Genomic DNA, 20019 nt, shown 5'->3' with positions numbered 1-20019 from the left:
TTAGTTTTAATTATTTATTTCCAGTTTCTTATATAGCGCATATATATTCTGCAGCACTTTACAGAGTATAGTTGAACATTCACATCAGTCCCTGTCCCAGTGGAGTTTACAATCTATGTTCCCTACCACATGTACACGCACACAGACATTCTAGGATTAATTTGTTGGGAGCCAATTAACCAGTATATTTTTGGATTGTGTGAGGAAACCGGAGTACCCAGAGGAAACCCACGCAAGCACAGGGAGAATATACTGTACTTGTTTCCTAGCAAGGCGCCCACGATTTTTATCTTATGCCATCGGGTTGATCTGATCGCATCGTATGCGATGCGATGCGATCAGACCCGATTTTTAATTGTACAGCCATTGTACAGCCACCCTGATGGGTGATTACTATGTTAAATGCACCCCCATTGTTAACGCCACCCCCACTATCAACGCTAATCCGAAGTGTGGCGAGCGCAGCGGTACGTGTCCTCCGACCTTTTCATACCACCACTATCCACTTCAGCGTGGAGTTGATTTTAAATAGTGTGGCGAGCGCAGCAAAGCGAGCGGACACGGATTACTTCACATGTATTCCGCGTCCCCTCGCGGGGCTCGCCATGCTTCGGGCTCGGTGGTTAGCTGCGCTCGCCACACTATCTAAAATCAACTCCACGCCGACGTGGATAGTGGGGGTATGAAAAGGTCGGCGGACGCGTACCGCCGCCACTCGCCACGCTTCGGGTTGGCGTTGATAGTGGGAGTGGCATTAACAATGGGGGTGCATTTAACATAGTAATCACCCATCAGGGTGGCTGTACAATGTAAAATCGGGTCTGATCGCGATATTAAAATTGTACAGTCAGCTCCTAAAATCGGATCCCATCACATACCTTAAGTACTGGTATGCGATGGCATACAACGGGTGCCGTGCTAGGAAACAAGTACCGAATATACAAACTCCACACAGGACCATGGTGGGAATCGAACCCATGACCTCAGCTCTGTGCTAACCATAACAGCGTCTGTATTTTATGCCCCATAATAGGCATTTAGAAGGGGCGATAGGGTTAAGCTGTGGGTTGGAGTATTAGGTTTAGGTGGCAGGGTCCTGGGGTTAGGGTTAGGCACTATCAGGGAGGGTTAGACTCCGGCTGTGTTGCTCCCTCCCCATCAGCATTGGCAAATGTTTATGCACTTGCTGATGCCGGCACCCCGATGGGTCCCTTTCATGGACACTATTGCTTTGTACACACATCGGGGCATACATTTTTCTGAACACAAATTGGTCAGAGGTAACTGAACATTTCTGGAGAGAAGCCTGCTGAGTTTGTCGGAGGCCGTGATCTGTCTACATGTGTGTGATTGTGGGAAGACAGGGCCAATGTCATACTTTGAGGCTGGGAATGGAGATGAGCAAGACGTCCTAATCTTGGAGCCACATAAAGAGCAGCTTTCCCTAAAGAGGACAGCAGTGGTGTGAGACTGCTGTCAAATTAATGTGGTCAGGTTTTGGTGCTAAGTGCACTATGGCTCTGATTCAGAGTTGATCTCAAATCTTTCTCAAAGGGGCAAAGTGATGCTGCACTGCAGGTGGGGCAGATATAACATGCGCAGTGACAGTTTGGCGGAGTTATTTATTTTTTCAATGCAGGGTAAATACTGTCCGCTTGATTTTTACACTGCAGTTTAGATTTGTTTGATCACACCCCACCCAAATCTAATTCTCTCTGAAAATGTTACATCTGCCCCAGCTGCAGTCCATTTGAGACCAAATGTATTTTGCTATCAAGCCCTTTATCCATTCCAGTGTTCATGCGTGCATCCTTTCCCTTTCTCTCAGGCTGTATTCCGAAAGCATCCTCCAACAAGCAAGTGCTGGATAAGTTACAGGTAGAGAGAGAGCGGGGAATAACCGTGAAAGCTCAGACCGCATCACTTTTCTACACGCTTGAAGGAAAAAAATATCTCCTAAACCTAATTGATACACCGGTAAGATTATTACTAAGCGGGTTGTCCTTTGTGGGAATTGTAAGCTACAGTATCATATACTGCTGGAATTAGTACTGGTATAACAGTTGGCATTGTTGCCCATAGCAACCAAACAGTTCTATAATTGTATAGACTGTACATGATAAATGCTACATACAAGATGATTAGTTGCTATGATAAAGTGGAGAGTGAAAACAGCCAGCCAATCAGCTCACACCTGCCATGTTACAGGCTGGGTTTGAAAATGACAGGTAGGAGCTGATTGTTCATCACTCTCCATTGGTTCACCTTTTGAAGCATCTGGCCCTAACTCCCCCCCTTCCCCATGTGTACAAAAACCAGAAACATCTCATAGTAAATAATTACTACTGGTCAGCGCTTATTGTTATCTACAAAGACATAGGGGCATATTTATTAAGCCTTGGAGAGAAGGATAAAGTACCAGCCACTCTACTGTCATTTTTCAAGACCAGTCTGTAACATGGCAGTTAGGTGCTGACCGGAGTTCTATATGGGATGATGCTACCAATCAGATCCTGTCTATTATCACCTCGAGGGTGGTAAATAAATAAGAAGTAGACTCTGATTGGTTGCCTATAGCAACATCCCATGTGAAATAGAATTCCCATTTTAGTCAATTTCCACCTTAGAGTCTTAGGGGCGGTATTAAATCCAGGATTTTGACTGTCAGAACATCCCAATAATCGGGATCCTGTATTTACTTTCTGACTTCCTACAACCTCCGTTTATTCCTCCATATAGTCAATTGTATCAGTGACCATGATTACATGACTTCTGTCTCTGTACAGTATGCCCCCACTATGACATATTTATGGACTAGAATCCAGCGACCCCCTTTGCCTGCCTCCTGCATACTCGTTCATTAATGTGCTGTTTTGTTGTGCTTTGGTGCAGTCTTACTAAAAATAAGAGTGTGTCCCTATATTTCATTATTAACTAGTCACCTGCCCATCAGCATGACGGAACAACATAACCGTGTAATAACAGTGCCGGCCTGAACGGAGCAACACTGGATTGCTCCATCGGCATGTAAAACCCTAGATTCCCCCCATAGAGGTGAGGAGCAGTCAGCCTTTTATTATATAGGATATCTGCAGTAGGAAAAAACGGAATGATCAGTGTTAATGCTTTATAGCCAATATTCATTATTTTACTGTATGACCTAATGTTTATTTCTTTTTTTGCAGGGTCATGTAGATTTTAGCTATGAAGTTTCAAGGTCCCTCTCTGCCTGTCAGGGTGTCCTGCTGGTGGTGGATGCAAATGAGGTAATCTTAAGGAAAATTCCAAGATTCAGGAGTTGACTGTTCATGCAGTATGGAAAGTTTAGCAGGAATTCAACCCCCTAGACCACCCTCATCCAAACCATCACCATTATATAAAAAGCATCTGTGTTTAATAAATAGGCCTCACTACTGTGTCACCCAACCCCACAGCCTCTTCTAGCCCTAATTAAACATTATGGCCAAGTATAGCTGGCTTTCCTATTAAAAGAACATATCTCCTAATGTCCTCAATAGGCTGCATACATGCCCCTATTGTAGGATAGAAACTGGCTCAGGCATGCACGCTCAATGTTGCACTGCACCAGCATTAAATGATCTCAGTCTTTACGCACTTTATGTCAGCCCAATCTCACACAAAACTGCTTGCATTCTCATAGGGGTGGGCAAGGGGTGCAAGATCCGAGCCAATTAAAAATGTAAAACATTGGCAATGGCAATTCGCACACATTGCCCACATTTGAATTCTCCCTAGGACTAACATGGTACCACACTTACAACTAAAACTACTGTACTCCATTACACTCATGCACACTTCCCCCGATACGGGGTATAATTCTGAGGCAGTAGGATCCACCGGCGATCTAAAGCTGTGTACACATGCTTAGATTTTTCCCTGTTTTCGATTCGATTTTGCTTATAGAAGCAAAATCGAATCCACATTGAATGGTTTTTAGGACACTTTCGATCTGCATTCGATTCGATGTGCGCTCCCGTTTTCTCAAAATCGAATAAAAAAATCGGTACTTGTTTCCTAGCACGGCCACACCGATTTCCATCGGGGTGGTCGTGTCGGAAAAATCGCGTCGGTCGCATCGCATGCGATGCAACCGACCCGATTTTTAAATTTAATCAAATGTGAATAGGGTCCCTGGGACCCGATTTTACATTGGATTCAATGTAAAATATTCCCTAGACCCCCAATTTTACACCCTGAACCCCACGCCACGATTGACGTCAACCCGAAGCGTGGCGAGCGCAGCGAGCCCGCGAGGGGCGGCGGTGCGCGTCCTCCGACCTTTTCATTCCCCTACTATCCACGTTGGCGTGGAGTTGAGAATATAAAGTGTGGCGAGTGTAGCGAGCCACCGAGCCCGAAGCGTGGCGAGCGTACGCGTATTAACTTCACAGGTATACGCGTCCCCTCGCGGGGCTCGCCACGCTTCGGGCTCGGTGGCTCGCTACGCTCTCCACACTTTATATTCTCAACTCCACGCCGACGTGGATAGTAGGGAAATGAAAAGGTTGGAGGACGCGCACTGCCACCCCTCGCGGGCTCGCTGCGCTCGCAACGCTTCGGGTTTGCGTCAATCGTGGGGTGACGACGGGGCCATATATAATGTGAAATGGGTCATATTGGCCCATTTCACATTGTTTCATATGTGAGATGGACTTAATCAAGTCCATCTCATCTTGTGCCATTATAATGGCACAAGACCGACGCGATGCTCCCGATTTCAATGTTAAAAATAATTTTAACATTGAAGCCTATGGAAAAATCGCGGGCATCGCGTCGGGGGCAATGTTAATGGTCGCGACCTGATTTCAAAGGAAATCGGGTCCATCGCGGGCATCGTGTACCTTAACTTTAAGGTACACGATGCCCAAGATTGTGGCCGTGCTAGGAAACAAGTACCGAAAAATCTACTGTGCAGCCAAGGAAATCTCGAATTCGATCCAGTAAATCGAATGAGTACATTGTGCCTACATTGTGAAATCGAAATCGAATCGAATGCAAAAGTACAGATCTAATGCTAAATCGAATGGGATGATCTAATGCAAGATACGATAGAAAATCGAATCTAACATCAAATCTAATGGTGTGTACAGGGCTTATCCCTGCTAAACCTTGGGGCATATGACTGAAAAGGCTTCTCTAGTGTTGGGAACATAAGGAAAAGAATCAATTAGATAAAGGCTCTAGAAAAGCTATCCTGGCGTGTGGTTATAGCCCTCTGCTCTATACCTATATTACAATACAAGAAAATGTAAGAATACTAGAGAAGTGTACTGACAATGGTTATTCTTATTGTTATACCAGGGGAGCAGCCTGCGGTGTCCTATTATTATTATTATTATTATTATTATTTTTATTCAGGAGGAGCAGTCTGTGGTGTTCTGTTATTACTATTATATAGGGGGAGCAGTCTGCGATTTCCGGTTGTTGTTGTTGTTGAACAGAGAGAGTAGTCTGTGGTGTCCTGTTATTATTATACAGGGAGAGCAGCATGTGGTGTGTTGTTGTTGTAGTAGTAGTAATAATAATACAAGGGGAGCAGTCTGGAGTCCTGTTATTACTGTTATACAGGGAGAGCAGCTTGTGGTGTCCTGTTGTTATTGATGTCATTATACAGAGGGAGCAGGCTGTGGTGCCTTGTAGCCACATCTTTGTCACAAAATCCATTAAAACAACAAGGCATGCTATGCAATTGTTTCATTCTGCAGAAGTGAAAGGGCAAATGAGTTGCACACAGAATGGGTGTGCGCATTTGTTTCAGACCTCTGTCCTGTTAGCGTTTTAAGAAATAAATTGGATATTTCTTAGCTGAGGAAAAAATCTAGAAAACACAGGAAATAAATCATAAAGCATTTTTTCTTGAATATATGAATCCTCGAAAGCAATTACATAGAGACTGTGCAGCGCTTTTTAAATTATTGCTGAATTACAGCAGTTTAAAACACTTGAGGGCAAGTTATTTCATGTTTTACCTGGTGTGATGCATCTACGCATTTATATGTTTCAATATTTACGTGTCTCATTTTTCTTTCCCTTCAGGGTATTCAAGCACAGACGGTGGCAAACTTCTTTCTTGCCTTTGAAGCACAGCTTTCAATTATTCCTGTCATAAACAAGGTAAAGAGCTCACGCAACACTACCCATGATCAAACTAAACCTTCAGTCTAGTAGCGATGGATAAAACCATAAACATCACCTTGATTCACATGGGTTCTAATAAGCACAACTTGGAGCTGTTTCCTACGATGTTATTTTCATACCATGATATATGTAATGTTGAGTAACCTGGATCCTGTTTTGTTTTTAGATTGATTTGAAGAATGCAGACCCTGAGAGAGTGGAGAAGCAAATCGAAAAGATGTTCGACATTCCAGCCAGTGATTGCATTAGGGTGTGTAAGCAATCCACCAATAGGGATAATTATTTGCAGACTGTAGTATGTTTAGGTCGGGAATAACTATTAACGCAGGGCTGGGCAACACCGGCCCTCCAGATGTTGATGAACTACACATCCCAGCATGCCTTGCATCAGTTTCAGCATGGCCACGTAGCAAAACTAATGCAAAGCATCCTGGGATGTGTAGTTCATTATTAGCGGACTGCAGTATGTTTATGTCCTAGGGATAATTATTAGCGGACTGCAGTATGTTTATGTCCTAGGGATAATTATTAGTGAACTGCAGTATGTTTATGTCCTAGGGATAATTATTAGCGGACTGTAGTATGTTTTAATTATTAGCGGACTGTAGTATGTTTATGTCCTAAGGATAATTCTTAGCGGACTGTAGTATGTTTATGTCCTAAGGATAATTATTAGCAGACTGTAGTATGTATATGTCCTAGGGCAGGGGTGGCCAAACTGGTCCTCGAGATCTACCAACGGTTCAGGTTTTCCAAATCACCTAGCTGGTGCACAGGTGTAGTCATTACTAACTGTCACATTTTCAAACATGCTGCATTCATTACTACTATAGATCGACAGGTTGTCTGGAAAACATGCACCGTTGGTAGATCTTGAGGACAGGTTTGGCCGCCCCTGTCCTAGGGATATTATTAGCGGACTGTAGTATGTTTATGTCCTAGGGATAATTATTAGCGGACTGTAGTATGTTTATGTCCTAGGGATAATTCTTAGCGGACTGTAGTATGTTTATGTCCTAGGGATAATTATTAGCGGACTGCAGTATGTTTATGTCCTAGGGATAATTCTTAGCGGACTGTAGTATGTTTATGTCCTAGGGATAATTCTTAGCGGACTGCAGTATGTTTATGTCCTAGGGATAATTCTTAGCGGACTGCAGTATGTTTATGTCCTAGGGATAATTATTAGCGGACTGCAGTATGTTTATGTCCTAGGGATAATTATTAGCGGACTGTAGTATGTTTATGTCCTAGGGATAATTCTTAGCGGACTGCAGTATGTTTATGTCCTAGGGATAATTCTTAGCGGACTGCAGTATGTTTATGTCCTAGGGATAATTCTTAGCGGACTGTAGTATGTTTATGTCCTAGGGATAATTCTTAGCGGACTGCAGTATGTTTATGTTCTAGGGATAATTCTTAGCCGACTGCAGTATGTTTATGTCCTAGGAATAATTATTAGCGGACTGTAGTATGTTTATGTCCTAGGGATAATTATTAGCGGACTGCAGTATGTTTATGTCCTAGGGATAATTATTAGCGGACTGTAGTATGTTTATGTCCTAGGGATAATTATTAGTGGACTGTGGTATGTGTATGTCCTAGGAATAATTATTAGCGGACTGTAGTATGTGTATCTCCTAGGGATAATTATTAGCGGACTGTAGTATGTTTATGTCAGGGATAATTATTAGCGGACCGTAGTATGTTTATGTCCTAGGGATAATTATTAGCGGACTGTGGTATGTGTATGTCCTAGGGATAATTATTAGTGGACTGTGGTATGTGTATGTCCTAGGGATAATTATCAGCGGACTGTAGTATGTTTATGTCCTAAGGATAATTATTAGCGGACTGTAGTATGTTTATGTCCTAGGGATAATTATTAGCGGACTGTAGTATGTGTATGTCCTAGGGATATTATTAGCGGACTGTAGTATGTTTATGTCAGGGATAATTATTAGCGGACCGTAGTATGTTTATGTCAGGGATAATTATTAGCGGACCGTAGTATGTTTACGTCAGGGATAATGATTAGCAGCTGTACAGGAGTATGTTTATGTTACCCATATGTATTTATATGACACCATATTATAACAATTCGGTTGGTCCATTTGGTTTTATGCAACTAAAATTGCAGAACGACAATACAGGAATGAATGAACTTGGATAATAGTACTGGTTCTTTCCAATTTGGGGGTATATGTAATGGGTTCCAAGATTAGGGAACGATAGGATTTGGGGGAATTTGCTGCTAAATATAAAGCAACGATCCATTGTAAGGCAAAACCAGCCATGTAACTGATTTACATTTAGTAGCAAATTCACCCACTGGTTCTGTAATGTCTGAACTTACTACATATACTCCTTAGTGTCACTTGGACACACTTTTCATTCTTTGTATATTCTAAGCAACCTGATCTGGGCCTTAATGTGTAATGTTTGTTGTACCCTCTTATTAGCTCCCCACTGAACATAACATTCACACAAAGGCATGAAGGCTGGCATTGGCTGCATTGTGTAATAGATTTTGTAGCAAAACACATGATCTATTTCAAACATGACTCTTGCAGCCCTGTTGTCTGTATCCGACATACTGTAATGGCGTTATGGAAATGTCCTGTATTTTATCTTGTTGGTTGAGGATTGGATCCAGAGGAATAAATGTTATTGCATCTTTTCTTATATCCTTTAGATATCTGCAAAGTTTGGAACAAACGTGGAAACAGTCCTTCAAGAAGTTGTTAGAAAGCTCCCACCGTGAGTGCGGATTCCTCTACAGGTGGAACGTATTCTGTATACAGTGCTAAAAAGCCCTTGTGTAAAATCTGGGTGGGGGCTGTCTGACACGTTCCCATTATATGCTCACAAGACCCAAATACAGACACTGTGCATCTCCAGCTGGGTATCCAGTCTTTAGATCTTCAGTGTCTAAGTCGACAGTCAAAAGTCATCAACTATTGGTCGACAGTTAAAAGGTCTACATGGTCAAAAGGTTGACATCGCCAACAGCCCAATGGTCGACATGAATTTTTCATGATTGTTTTGTGAAAAAAAAACTAACTTGTTTATACTTTACCATCCACGTAGGCTTAGAGTTAGCTTATATTAGTGTGCCTGAAGCATGCGGTAAGAGGGGATAAGAGGTTTTACCAAAGATGTGGTAAACTAGGCGCTGGTACGAGGAGCTTCTTGGAACTATAGAGCTGCTGCTTAAGTGTGGCTATAGTGAGCCACCAAAGGTAAAACACAATATAAACAAAAAGAAAAGCAGCGCTAATGACATTTATCATGGGATTACCTGTATAGTACATACAATTTATTAAAATTACACAGATAGAATTAATAAACAATTAATAAAGCTTTTATAAAAGATGACCCTCTCCTGCTCAATAACTGGAGTAACTGGCTGTAATATGTCCCTTTCAAGATGGCTGGAATATTGGGGCAATCAGCTGTATAGCATCTCACCATCTGTTGATAAATGGGTTTTTCCGACTGGGGTCCAAAGTCCTCACTAGGTTGCGGTTGTGCACATGGTGGTAAATGGCCGCTGGAGGGTTTGGGGGACCTTGCGAGGCTGCCTAAGAATTGCTGGTGGTGTCCTTTATTGGAATAGAACAAAGTTGATCGCTCCTTTTGCCAAAGGTGATGGTAGTCAACTTGAAGGGAATGCAGTGATACCAAGATCTTTGGCATCACTGTATTCCCTTCAAGTTGACTACCTAACGAATGTCGACCTTTTAACTGTAGACGAGACACTGTAGATGTAATATACCATAACCCTCCATTTGCTATGTGAAATCTGTCCGCCCTTCCTTCTCTCCTTTCAATTTTTCCATACCTGCCTTCCTTGTCTAGTTCCACTTCCTTCTTCATTGTGAAAAAGCAGGATTGCCTATATGGCAGCGTTTCTCATTCTGAGAACCCTATAGGAGAGATGGGAAGTGCTGTAAAATATGGGTGATACACATACAGTATGCCTGACCGAGGGTCACATCTAGGCTTTCAGATCCTGTACTTACCTGCGGAGGCATGTATTGCTTCTTGTTTTGTTAGGCCACCGTTCTCTATTCCCACTTTACTTTATTAAGTAGATGTCCCTGAAGGGGCTGTCATTGCCCCGTCACAGCTGTCGGTGGAATTTAACATTTTTTGCTCCATGGCATATATGAGATAATGGTGCGGCTTCTACAGCAAGCAAATCCCTACCAACACTAGGGCCTCACATTAGGGCCTAATTTACAGGTTGGTTGCTCTTTGTATGTAGGAAAAGACACAAAGAAACCAGGGTTATTGGTGTATGTTTGGACACCTCTCAAAATGCATTAATCTAAAAGAAATCAGTAGTGTTTGCACTAGGGCAGCACCAGTGTGTATACTCACTGTACATCCAACAGCAGCATACATATGAGCAGTAACATTCATGTATAGTATACACAATATAATTGTGTAAAACACAAGAGCACACGTGATAGTTTGTTGGATGGGGTAGAAAGGTCAACAATAACCACATCAGTATTCATAACCTGGAAAACTCCCAGTCTAACCCCTGGTAAATAGCAGGGTCAGGGTCCTGGGACACATAGCACAATCATGGTTGATGCATGTTAATGTGAAAATATTATGAGTTACCTGTTATAATGTAGCTCCAGAGCTAACGATCTTAAGGATGGAACAAGGTGCATGGGTCAGTGAGCAATCGGCCAATCAGAAGCGGCATACTTTTGCACATACTGTCCACTACACAAAAGAGATACACCTCCTGAGAGGCAGATCTGGGTATGCAGTCCTATTGGATTGTCACAATGATGTCATCAAGCTCTTGGTTGCTGGGACAGGCTCCTCCTCAAGTGAAGTGGACCCAACCTTGGTACTTAAATATTGGTATTTGTTTATTGTGTGTGCATTTACAGCACAGAAATGTGTATTAGGCAACACAATTTGGGATGACTGTTATTTTAAAATTACTGAGCATCTTTGGTGTGGCAGGCTTGTAGACATCAGACCTACTACACTAGAGGTGGCAGCTCAATGAGCTGGGCTCCTGGGTTCACCCCACAGGGCGCGGCCGCAGGTTGGGACCACACAAAATGCAGAAGCGAGTCCCTTGCAGTGCATTAACCCCAAGCAGTAACACATACTTGTCCCGCCGCCTGCACGGTACTGATTTGCCATTGCAGCGCCGCTGGGACCCGGGAGCATCGCAAGCCGGGTGGAGTCCACTATATCTGCATTCATGTATTCCTACGAGGGCTGGCTCTTTCCTCCACCCAGTGGCCAGCATTATTTTCAGTAGTTGACACTCGCCAGGAGATGGGGCCACAGTAGCTGGGGTTGGGATCATTTGGTCTCCAGCATGTTGGTCAATAAGCATAAGGTCGACATGGGTTTAGGTCGACACAAGTATTAGGTCGACTGTGTCTTATTCGATAGTCAAAATGTCGACGTGGGGTTTTCCGACCTATCCCCATGTCGACCCAATGCTTGTCGACCAACATGCTGTAGAACAAATGACCGTATCCAAGTAGCTGCTGGAATGAGGATAGACATATTATTGCTACAGAGAAAGTGACGGTGTCACAGTGAGTGTGCGTCTATGGTGACAGCGACTTCTGCTCCTGAGCCTTGCTTCTGTCCTGGTCTGCTCCCTAGGTACAGGAAGTGGCATCACTGGGCAGGGGTAACAGTGGGGAGGGCACGGCAAAGCCAGATAATGGAGGTGTATATTATGATTTGGCAGAGCTATTTATATTAGGCAGAGATTGGCCAATCAGGGTGTCAGATGATGAGACACTTCGCAAGGAGGTCATAGTCCGGGGTTCTAGCTCCTACTTGTTGCATATAGGCATAAAGATACCACTCCGATCCGGCTCTTTGTAATACCATAAAAAAAAATGTTTGGCTCATTGTCTCTGACTGGTTGGCCCCTGTACTACACCCTTGTGCAGGAAAAACAAGCTCATTCAAAAAACCATGGTCTTGTGTTAAGACTTATACATTTAGGTTCATTTGATTTGTTACAGGGGAGGTTGTCAAATTTGCAATGATTGGCTTTGATGTCTTCTGTTTCAGACCTAAAGTTGAAAGAGGCGGTCACTTTAAAGCCCTGCTCTTTGACTCCACGTTCGATCACTACAGAGGCGTGGTAGCCAGTATTGCCATCTTTGGTGGGGAAGTGTGCAAAGGCAACAAAATTGTGTCTGTTCACACTGGCAAGAGCTATGACGTCAATGAGGTTGGCATTCTGACTCCAGAAGAAATGCCAACTGAAAAATTGTAAGTAATACGTGTCCTGGTATTCACCATTGTGAAACAAACAAATGAAAAAGTCATAATCTAAAAGAAAATTCTATAAATATAGGCCTGATTCAGACCTGATCGCAGCCCAGCGAACATGTAAACACCGGTTTTATTTATTATTTATTTATTTACCGTTTCTTACATAGTGCAGCATATTCCGTTATTTATATAGCGCACACATATTCCGCAGCGCTTTACAGAGAATATATGTACAATCACATCAGTGCCTGCCCCAGTGGAGCTTACAATCTATATTCCCTACCACAACGGAATATGCTGCGATATATAAGAAACTGTTAATAAATAAATAAATATATATGCGCACACACATTCTAGGGTCAATTTTGTTGGGAGCCAATTAGCCTACCAGTATAATTTTGGATTGTGGGAGGAAACCTGAGTACCCGGAGGAAACCCACGCAAGCACGGGGAGAATATACAAACTCTGCACAGTTAGAGCCATGTTGAGAATAGAACCCATGATCTCAGCGCTGTGAGGCAGGAATGCTAACCATTACACCATCTGTATTGCACATGCGCATATTTGTGTATGCGCAGACCCTCGCCATTGGAAATGGGGCCGAATTTGGCCTCGTCTGATCAGGTGTGAATTAGGCCCTATGTTTGTTGAGGTAGTTTGCCCAATAGGAGAGCCTCAGAGGCTGTTAATTGTTCTATGAGAGCAAGGGCTGTGGTTTGAACATTGAACTTAATTGCAGCTGTAGCCTGTGGCAATGTCTGTCACTGGGACTCCACACTGCATTGCAGGACAGGTAGGAAGATGGATATATCACCAGGAAGAACAATGATTGTAGCCTGAGGTGTGTTCTCCTACTCAGTTTTGAGCTAACAGCAAGAGAATGTTTCATACAGTCTGCTTTATCTGTATTGCAGTAAGTGAAGACCTTAAGCTCACTCAGTATTCCTTTAGCCTCTTTGTTACAGAGGAGGAGCAATATTCCAGTCTGCTTAAAAGAAAAAAGTTTCTAAACAATGTGCAATTTCTGTGACAATTTCTGTCAGATGTTCGCTGCATGTTGATTTACTTGCAGGCCACTAGGTGGCAGTTGATAACTGAAATATTCTAAACTATAAATAAAAAATGTAGATATTAATGAATGCTTTTGCTAATAATGGGCCAGATGTACTAAGCTTGAAAAGTGATAAAATGGAAAGTGATAAACAGCCAGCCAATCAGCTCTTAACTGCCATGTCACAGTATGTGTTTGAAAAATGACAGGTAGGAGCTGATTGGTTGGTGGTTTATCTCTCTCATTTTATCACTTTTCAAGGCATAGTACATCTCACCCTTAGTCTTAAAAATTACCGTTTTGTTTTACTTCCTGAGAAAATTGCCCCAGTGGTTTTTAAATAGATTGACTAAAAATGGATCTGTAACATATATCTACCTAGTGCGGTAATACTGTGGCTGACTTCCCCTCCTAGCAGGACCATAGATGTCACACTGTCTTTATTTTAGACATCATTTCCATAATAAACATACATACATACATGTGTCCGTCCGCATCGGGCATCTTGGACTCACAAGCATCTTTTGCTGATTCAAATAATATATTTGGTATATCTATGTTGTGTGTGCGACCGCACCTGTATCCTCATACACCATGGGTAATATTTGTATGCAAGGGGACATATCTGTAAGATTTCCCTGCTCTGGAGAGTTCAGATAATAAGCAGAAAATGTACCCATTTTCTGGGCTCATCGTAAATCAGTGGCTGCATCCTCAGATATGGTATCACCGGCCCCAGCTGCGTGCTTTTGGCAGGATTCTTCGGATCTTCATATCGTACATCTGTGTTTGGCTGCAGCAAGCAGACCACATAAGCCGGCAGTCTGCATCTTTTACTAAAGACTTCTGCGTAATGTCGCACAGCGGCTGCATCTTCCCTAATAACTTATTATTTAGCTAAACTGTCCTTCTCCTCAGACAGAAATGCTGGGACACGCTATGATTTATGACTTTATTTATTTAAGATGTGCTGGACAGGTGGGTTACCTGGTCGCTGGAATGAAAGAGGTCACGGAAGCACAAATAGGTGACACATTTCATCTATACAAGCAGCCTGTGGAGCCACTGCCCGGGTTCAAGGATGCGAAGCCCATGGTATTTGCAGGTAAAATGAATTAGCTTGGGGTCACTTTATTCTGCTTCCTACCCTGAGAACAAAATGAAAGCTGCTGTACATTCTGGTCATTCTCCACCAATAACCCTTTGCCTGGGGAGACACACTGAAGACCAGGGGTCAGAAGCTCTAAGCTTCCAAAGTGATAAAATGGAGAGTGATAAACAGCCAGCCAATCAGCTCCTACCTGCCATTTCACAGGCTGTGTTTGAAAAATGTCAGGCAGGAGCTGATTGGTTGGTTGTTTATCACTCTCCATTTTATCACTTTTGAACCTTAGTGCATCTGGCCCCAGGGCCGCATGGCATCATGTTTTGCTGGGTGGATAGAAGAGAAGTATGGGTCTGATTCAGGTCTGTTCGCACAGGTCCAAATTGAACCCTGTCCCCAATGGTGGGGGTCTGCACATGTGCAGTCCCCCACAGTGAGCGCCTTTGGCAAATATTTAATTCACTGGTGCGCTCACTGCCTGTTTGAAAGGTAACGGGGCATTCCGGGGTGTGCACCCGGCGGTTCATGGGTGTGCCCTCAAAAATGCTGGGCGGCCTCGTCAGCATACCCCTGCCTGTTCTTGGTGGGCGGCTGATGTCACATGATGTAAGCGCCTGCCCCCAATTCATCTGGAAGCGTTCAAATGAAAGTCCTGGCCGACTTCATAACGAGCAGAGGAACCATCATTAGATGGTGAGTAACCACTGAATGATATTTTTTGTCTCTGCGGGTGCATGCGAGCGCATGTGTAAGCGTACACATCCTCTCGCAGCGTAGCGCGGGATTCATCCGGCAGGGTGGGCGTGCGTTCGGCGGTTTACTCCGTTAGATTGTTCTACTCTCAAAGGAGTCATTTATTAAATGTCTATTCTCATCGATCAACTTTACATATATATACATAATATACAGTAAATACTATATACCGCTAGGGCTCCTCAAAATGAGTGAGTCTCCCAGACAGTCCAGACCAATGTATCTCCATTATTTCATTACAGGAAATGCATGTGGGATGGCCATTGGTGCAGTTGCCATCAATGTCGATTCTGCAACCAGCCATCGATAGTCAGAAACTATGTGATGTATAACCATCGATAGTTTAGGTATCGATGGTAATCCATTATCTTTGACTGACTGAATGGCCCGTGGGTCAATTAGAATCCGGGGCGGGGCTTCTGGTGTCGGGCTATGCTTAGTGTCCCGATACATTGGAAAAAAAAAAACAGACATCAGTTCTACTTTGCCATCGATGTAGTGAAACCATCTGGTTCTCCCACATTGATGGCAAAAGTATTCAACATTGGCCATAAACCATAGATGATTTCAAATCATCGATGGCCATCCCTAATGTGCATGTATCTCATACAGTTTAGTTAGCAGCACGTTGTTCTGCCCCATGCACACGGGGGACCGCACAACAGATCGCCCCGTGTCCGTGATGCTTAATATCCAAAGGCTTCTAAGCCTTTTTTCCCCCTTAGTTTCTGTTCATTTATTAGAAGCGCAGTAGAGATGTAAACAGAAAATCCGTCCTTGGAAGATAAACCAGTCAGCTCCCAGCCTTGAGATGTTGACAAGTTTTTGCCACATTGTCAGAAAATGTTGGATTGCTGAAATAAGGGGATTGATAATGCCAAGAGAGGATGAATAATTCATGTCATGTTTCGTCTCATTTTCTCTTTGAAGTTTATTTTTCTTGCGGGGTGATGTTCTGTGATACATATTTAAATGATAGTGTTTGAACCAGACAATATATATTATGGTTTGCAAAAACTTTTTGTTGTTTTCTTTTTAAGGTATGTTTCCAGTTGACCAATCGGAGTACAGTAATTTGAAAAATGCTCTAGATAAGCTGACCTTGAATGATTCCAGTGTCTCTGTCACCCGGGACAGTAGTGCTGCACTGGGGGCTGGCTGGAGGTGAGTCTTCTGCTGCTTATTTCCTGCATGCTTTCTTATCTTACTGTATTATACATCGGAAAATGACAAATGATAACCTTGAAATGTTATGGTAATCCTGTCTGTGTTTTCTAGTGATAAAACTACATATTTGTATTATTGGGTACACATTTCTTAAGTTTTTTATAATGAACTAGCTTTAATCTGCAGTTAATTGATGCAGAGGAAAGCGATATTCTAGTCAACAGGTTCTCCACAGGACCCCACACAGTGCATGTTTTGCAGGTCTCCTCGGTGAATCAAGTGAAATAATTAGATTCGCCTGTGGATCTTTTAAAATGTCAGTGATGAGTGCACCTGTCGGGTTACCTGAAAAACTGTGTGGGGTCCTGATGCCCGAGTTTGAGAACCAATGTACTAGTCTGGGCACCCATGGTTCGGAGGACCTTTCTTGGTCCACAAATGTCTGTTATTTGGTAAAGAAGGCCCATCAATGGCTTTTTTCCTGAGGATATTAAAGAGACACCAACTATCTACGGATTTAAACCACAAAAGAACTCACACTGGGTGAGTGTAGCAGCGCTCAATTCAATGAAAGAAACCATTGTTTGAAAAAGTATAACAATTTTACTGTTGATTAAAATACAATATAAATAACATATAAAAACAATAATAACAAGAATGGTATAATGGAAAAGGGGGGGGGAATGAACATAAATTGGAATGAATGTCAAAAATGAAATAATAATGAATATGTGCCCCGCCTCAATGGACACGTCGGAGTGAGCTGTGTCGACACTAGTGTTGAAGAAACAGGTAAGTGCACTTTACCAATAATTTGTCGAAGATCCTTTGGATGTGAATTTTACTGGGAGTCCTCACGATGGTTACGGCTTGTTGGACAGCCGCTGGAGGGATTGAATACCGCTTGGAATGGAGCAGACCTTAGGTTGGTGCGGAGCCGATCTTGGGGGTTCAGACCACCGGATTGTCTGCAGCGATAGCCCAGATGGAAATATATGTAAGGCGATGTAGAAGTGGCTTCCGTGCTCAGTAGCAGTCCACACTGGTATGGATGTTGTTAACCAGTGGATCAGATGCACGGTGTCCGCCAAATAAACGTCCAGTCAGATAAATGAATGGATGGAGGTCCAAATGGAACTGGGGTGTCACAGCTAGGTCCAGAGGTGGGGGGCAATCACCTAACGCGTTTCACTGCGTCCTGCAGCTTTATCAAAGGTTTCTTTCTAGTGGGGAGTGACTACCCCCACAATTAAGCAGCAGCTCTTACCAGAGATACAGCTCTTTGCAAGGCGCCTGATTATTCCTAGTGAATACTTTTTTGCCCCTATCTACGGATTTACTCCAGAACTTTTACAGTTGCACAATAGAGAGCATACTGACTAACTGTGTAACTGTCTGGTATGGAAGCAGCACTGTTGCAGAGCATATTACTATATGATACAGAGCCTACTGACTAACTGTGTAACTGTCTGGTATGGAACCAGCACTGTTGCAGAGCATATTACTATATGATACAGAGCCTACTGACTAACTGTGTAACTGTCTGGTATGGAACCAGCACTGTTGCAGAGCATATTACTATATGATACAGAGACTACTGACTAACTGTGTAACTGTCTGGTATGGAAGCAGCACTGTTGCAGAGCATATTACTATATGATACAGAGCCTACTGACTAACTGTGTAACTGTCTGGTATGGAAGCAGTACTGTTGCAGAGCATATTACTATATGATACAGAGCCTACTGACTAACTGTGTAACTGTCTGGTATGGAAGCAGTACTGTTGCAGAGCATATTACTATATGATACAGAGCCTACTGACTAACTGTGTAACTGTCTGGTATGGAAGCAGTACTGTTGCAGAGCATATTACTATATGATACAGAGCCTACTGACTAACTGTGTAACTGTCTGGTATGGAAGCAGCACTGTTGCAGAGCATATTACTATATGATACAGAGCCTACTGACTAACTGTGTAACTGTCTGGTATGGAAGCAGCACTGTTGCAGAGCATATTACTATATGATACAGAGCCTACTGACTAACTGTGTAACTGTCTGGTATCGAAGCAGTACTGTTGCAGAGCATATTACTATATGATACAGAGCCTACTGTCTAACTGTGTAAATGTCTGGTATGGAAGCAGCACTGTTGCAGAGCATATTACTATATGATACAGAGCCTACTGACTAACTGTGTAACTGTCTGGTATGGAAGCAGTACTGTTGCAGAGCATATTACTATATGATACAGAGCCTACTGACTAACTGTGTAACTGTCTGGTATGGAAGCAGTACTGTTGCAGAGCATATTACTATATGATACAGAGCCTACTGACTAACTGTGTAACTGTCTGGTATGGAAGCAGCACTGTTGCAGAGCATATTACTTTATGATACAGAGCCTACTGACTAACTGTGTAACTGTCTGGTATGGAAGCAGCACTGTTGCAGAGCATATTACTATATGATACAGAGCCTACTGACTAACTGTGTAACTGTCTGGTATGGAAGCAGTACTGTTGCAGAGCATATTACTATATGATACAGAGCCTACTGACTAACTGTGTAACTGTCTGGTATGGAAGCAGTACTGTTGCAGAGCATATTACTATATGATACAGAGCCTACTGACTAACTGTCTGGTATGGAAGCAGTACTGTTGCAGAACGTATTATGATACAGAGAGTGGTGAAGACTGCTCAGCGTATTATAGGGATTTCCCTTCCAGCCATCCAGGATGTTCATAGGAGGCGCTGTTTGAGCCGTGCTCGCAGAAATACAAGCGATCCCTCTCATCCGGCACAAGAACATTTTACACTGTTGCCATCTGGATGACGCTTTAGGTGTCCTAGAACTAGTAGAATGAGGAATAGTTTCTTTCCTAGGGCTGTCTTGATGTTGAATTCTGCATTTTGTTAATTTTAATAGTTCTTATTTTTTTCCTCTTATTTGTATGTAATAATACTATATTGTTTAATTCTGAGTCTTGATTTTTTTGCCCTGTACCTGTGCTTGAGCAATGACAATAAAGTGAATCTAATCTAATCTGGTCTAATGCTGTCTACACCAAGCACAAAGTGGATGCCCCGTTGTGCAAAAGAAGCTTTGGACCCTTTGGGGTAAATTTACTAAGATGGGAGTTTTATTTGATACTAGCTGACCCGCCCAGCAAAATTGCTGTAAAAATTCATCTTATGCTGTACCAAAGGCCCAAGGTTGTAATTTGTTAAAATCTCCACCATAATGTTAGAATGTGTTTGCATTGATACTCAAAGACAGCAATGAAATCAGGTGTGGTGTTGTTGTTGTACTGTGACTGTTGTAAGTGTGTGTGTTGTGTGTATCCGTCCAATGTGTAAATGTGTGAGGTGCGCTACATATATGTGTGTGTAGTGTGCTTATGTGGTGTACATGTGTGTGATGTGAGGTATATGTATATCCCAAATGATTCCTAATTATATCCCGCATTGCTTACGGCAATAATTGGTCTTCCCA

The 20019-nt window shown here is 42.8% G+C and overlaps 1 protein-coding gene across 2 annotated transcripts in view; it reads left to right on the top strand.

Moving 5' to 3' along the window:
* Positions 1-20019, top strand: part of GUF1 (GTP binding elongation factor GUF1) — a 37110-nt gene that overhangs the window by 4941 nt on the left and 12150 nt on the right. For both annotated transcript variants that reach the window (XM_083166824.1, XM_083166905.1), the window contains exons 4-11: positions 1829-1977; positions 3186-3266; positions 6058-6135; positions 6326-6409; positions 8855-8919; positions 12235-12438; positions 14459-14598; positions 16392-16515. In XM_083166824.1, the coding sequence (XP_083022950.1) occupies positions 1829-1977; positions 3186-3266; positions 6058-6135; positions 6326-6409; positions 8855-8919; positions 12235-12438; positions 14459-14598; positions 16392-16515 (925 nt within the window). The remainder of the gene's footprint in view (positions 1-1828; positions 1978-3185; positions 3267-6057; positions 6136-6325; positions 6410-8854; positions 8920-12234; positions 12439-14458; positions 14599-16391; positions 16516-20019) is intronic.

This window comes from Crinia signifera, chromosome 1 (assembly GCF_055691185.1).
Source record: "Crinia signifera chromosome 1, ASM5569118v1, whole genome shotgun sequence".
Taxonomy (NCBI): Eukaryota; Metazoa; Chordata; class Amphibia; order Anura; family Myobatrachidae; genus Crinia; species Crinia signifera.
The sequence above is the reverse complement of the archived record's forward strand: the minus strand, read 5'-3'. Positions and strand labels throughout refer to the sequence as shown.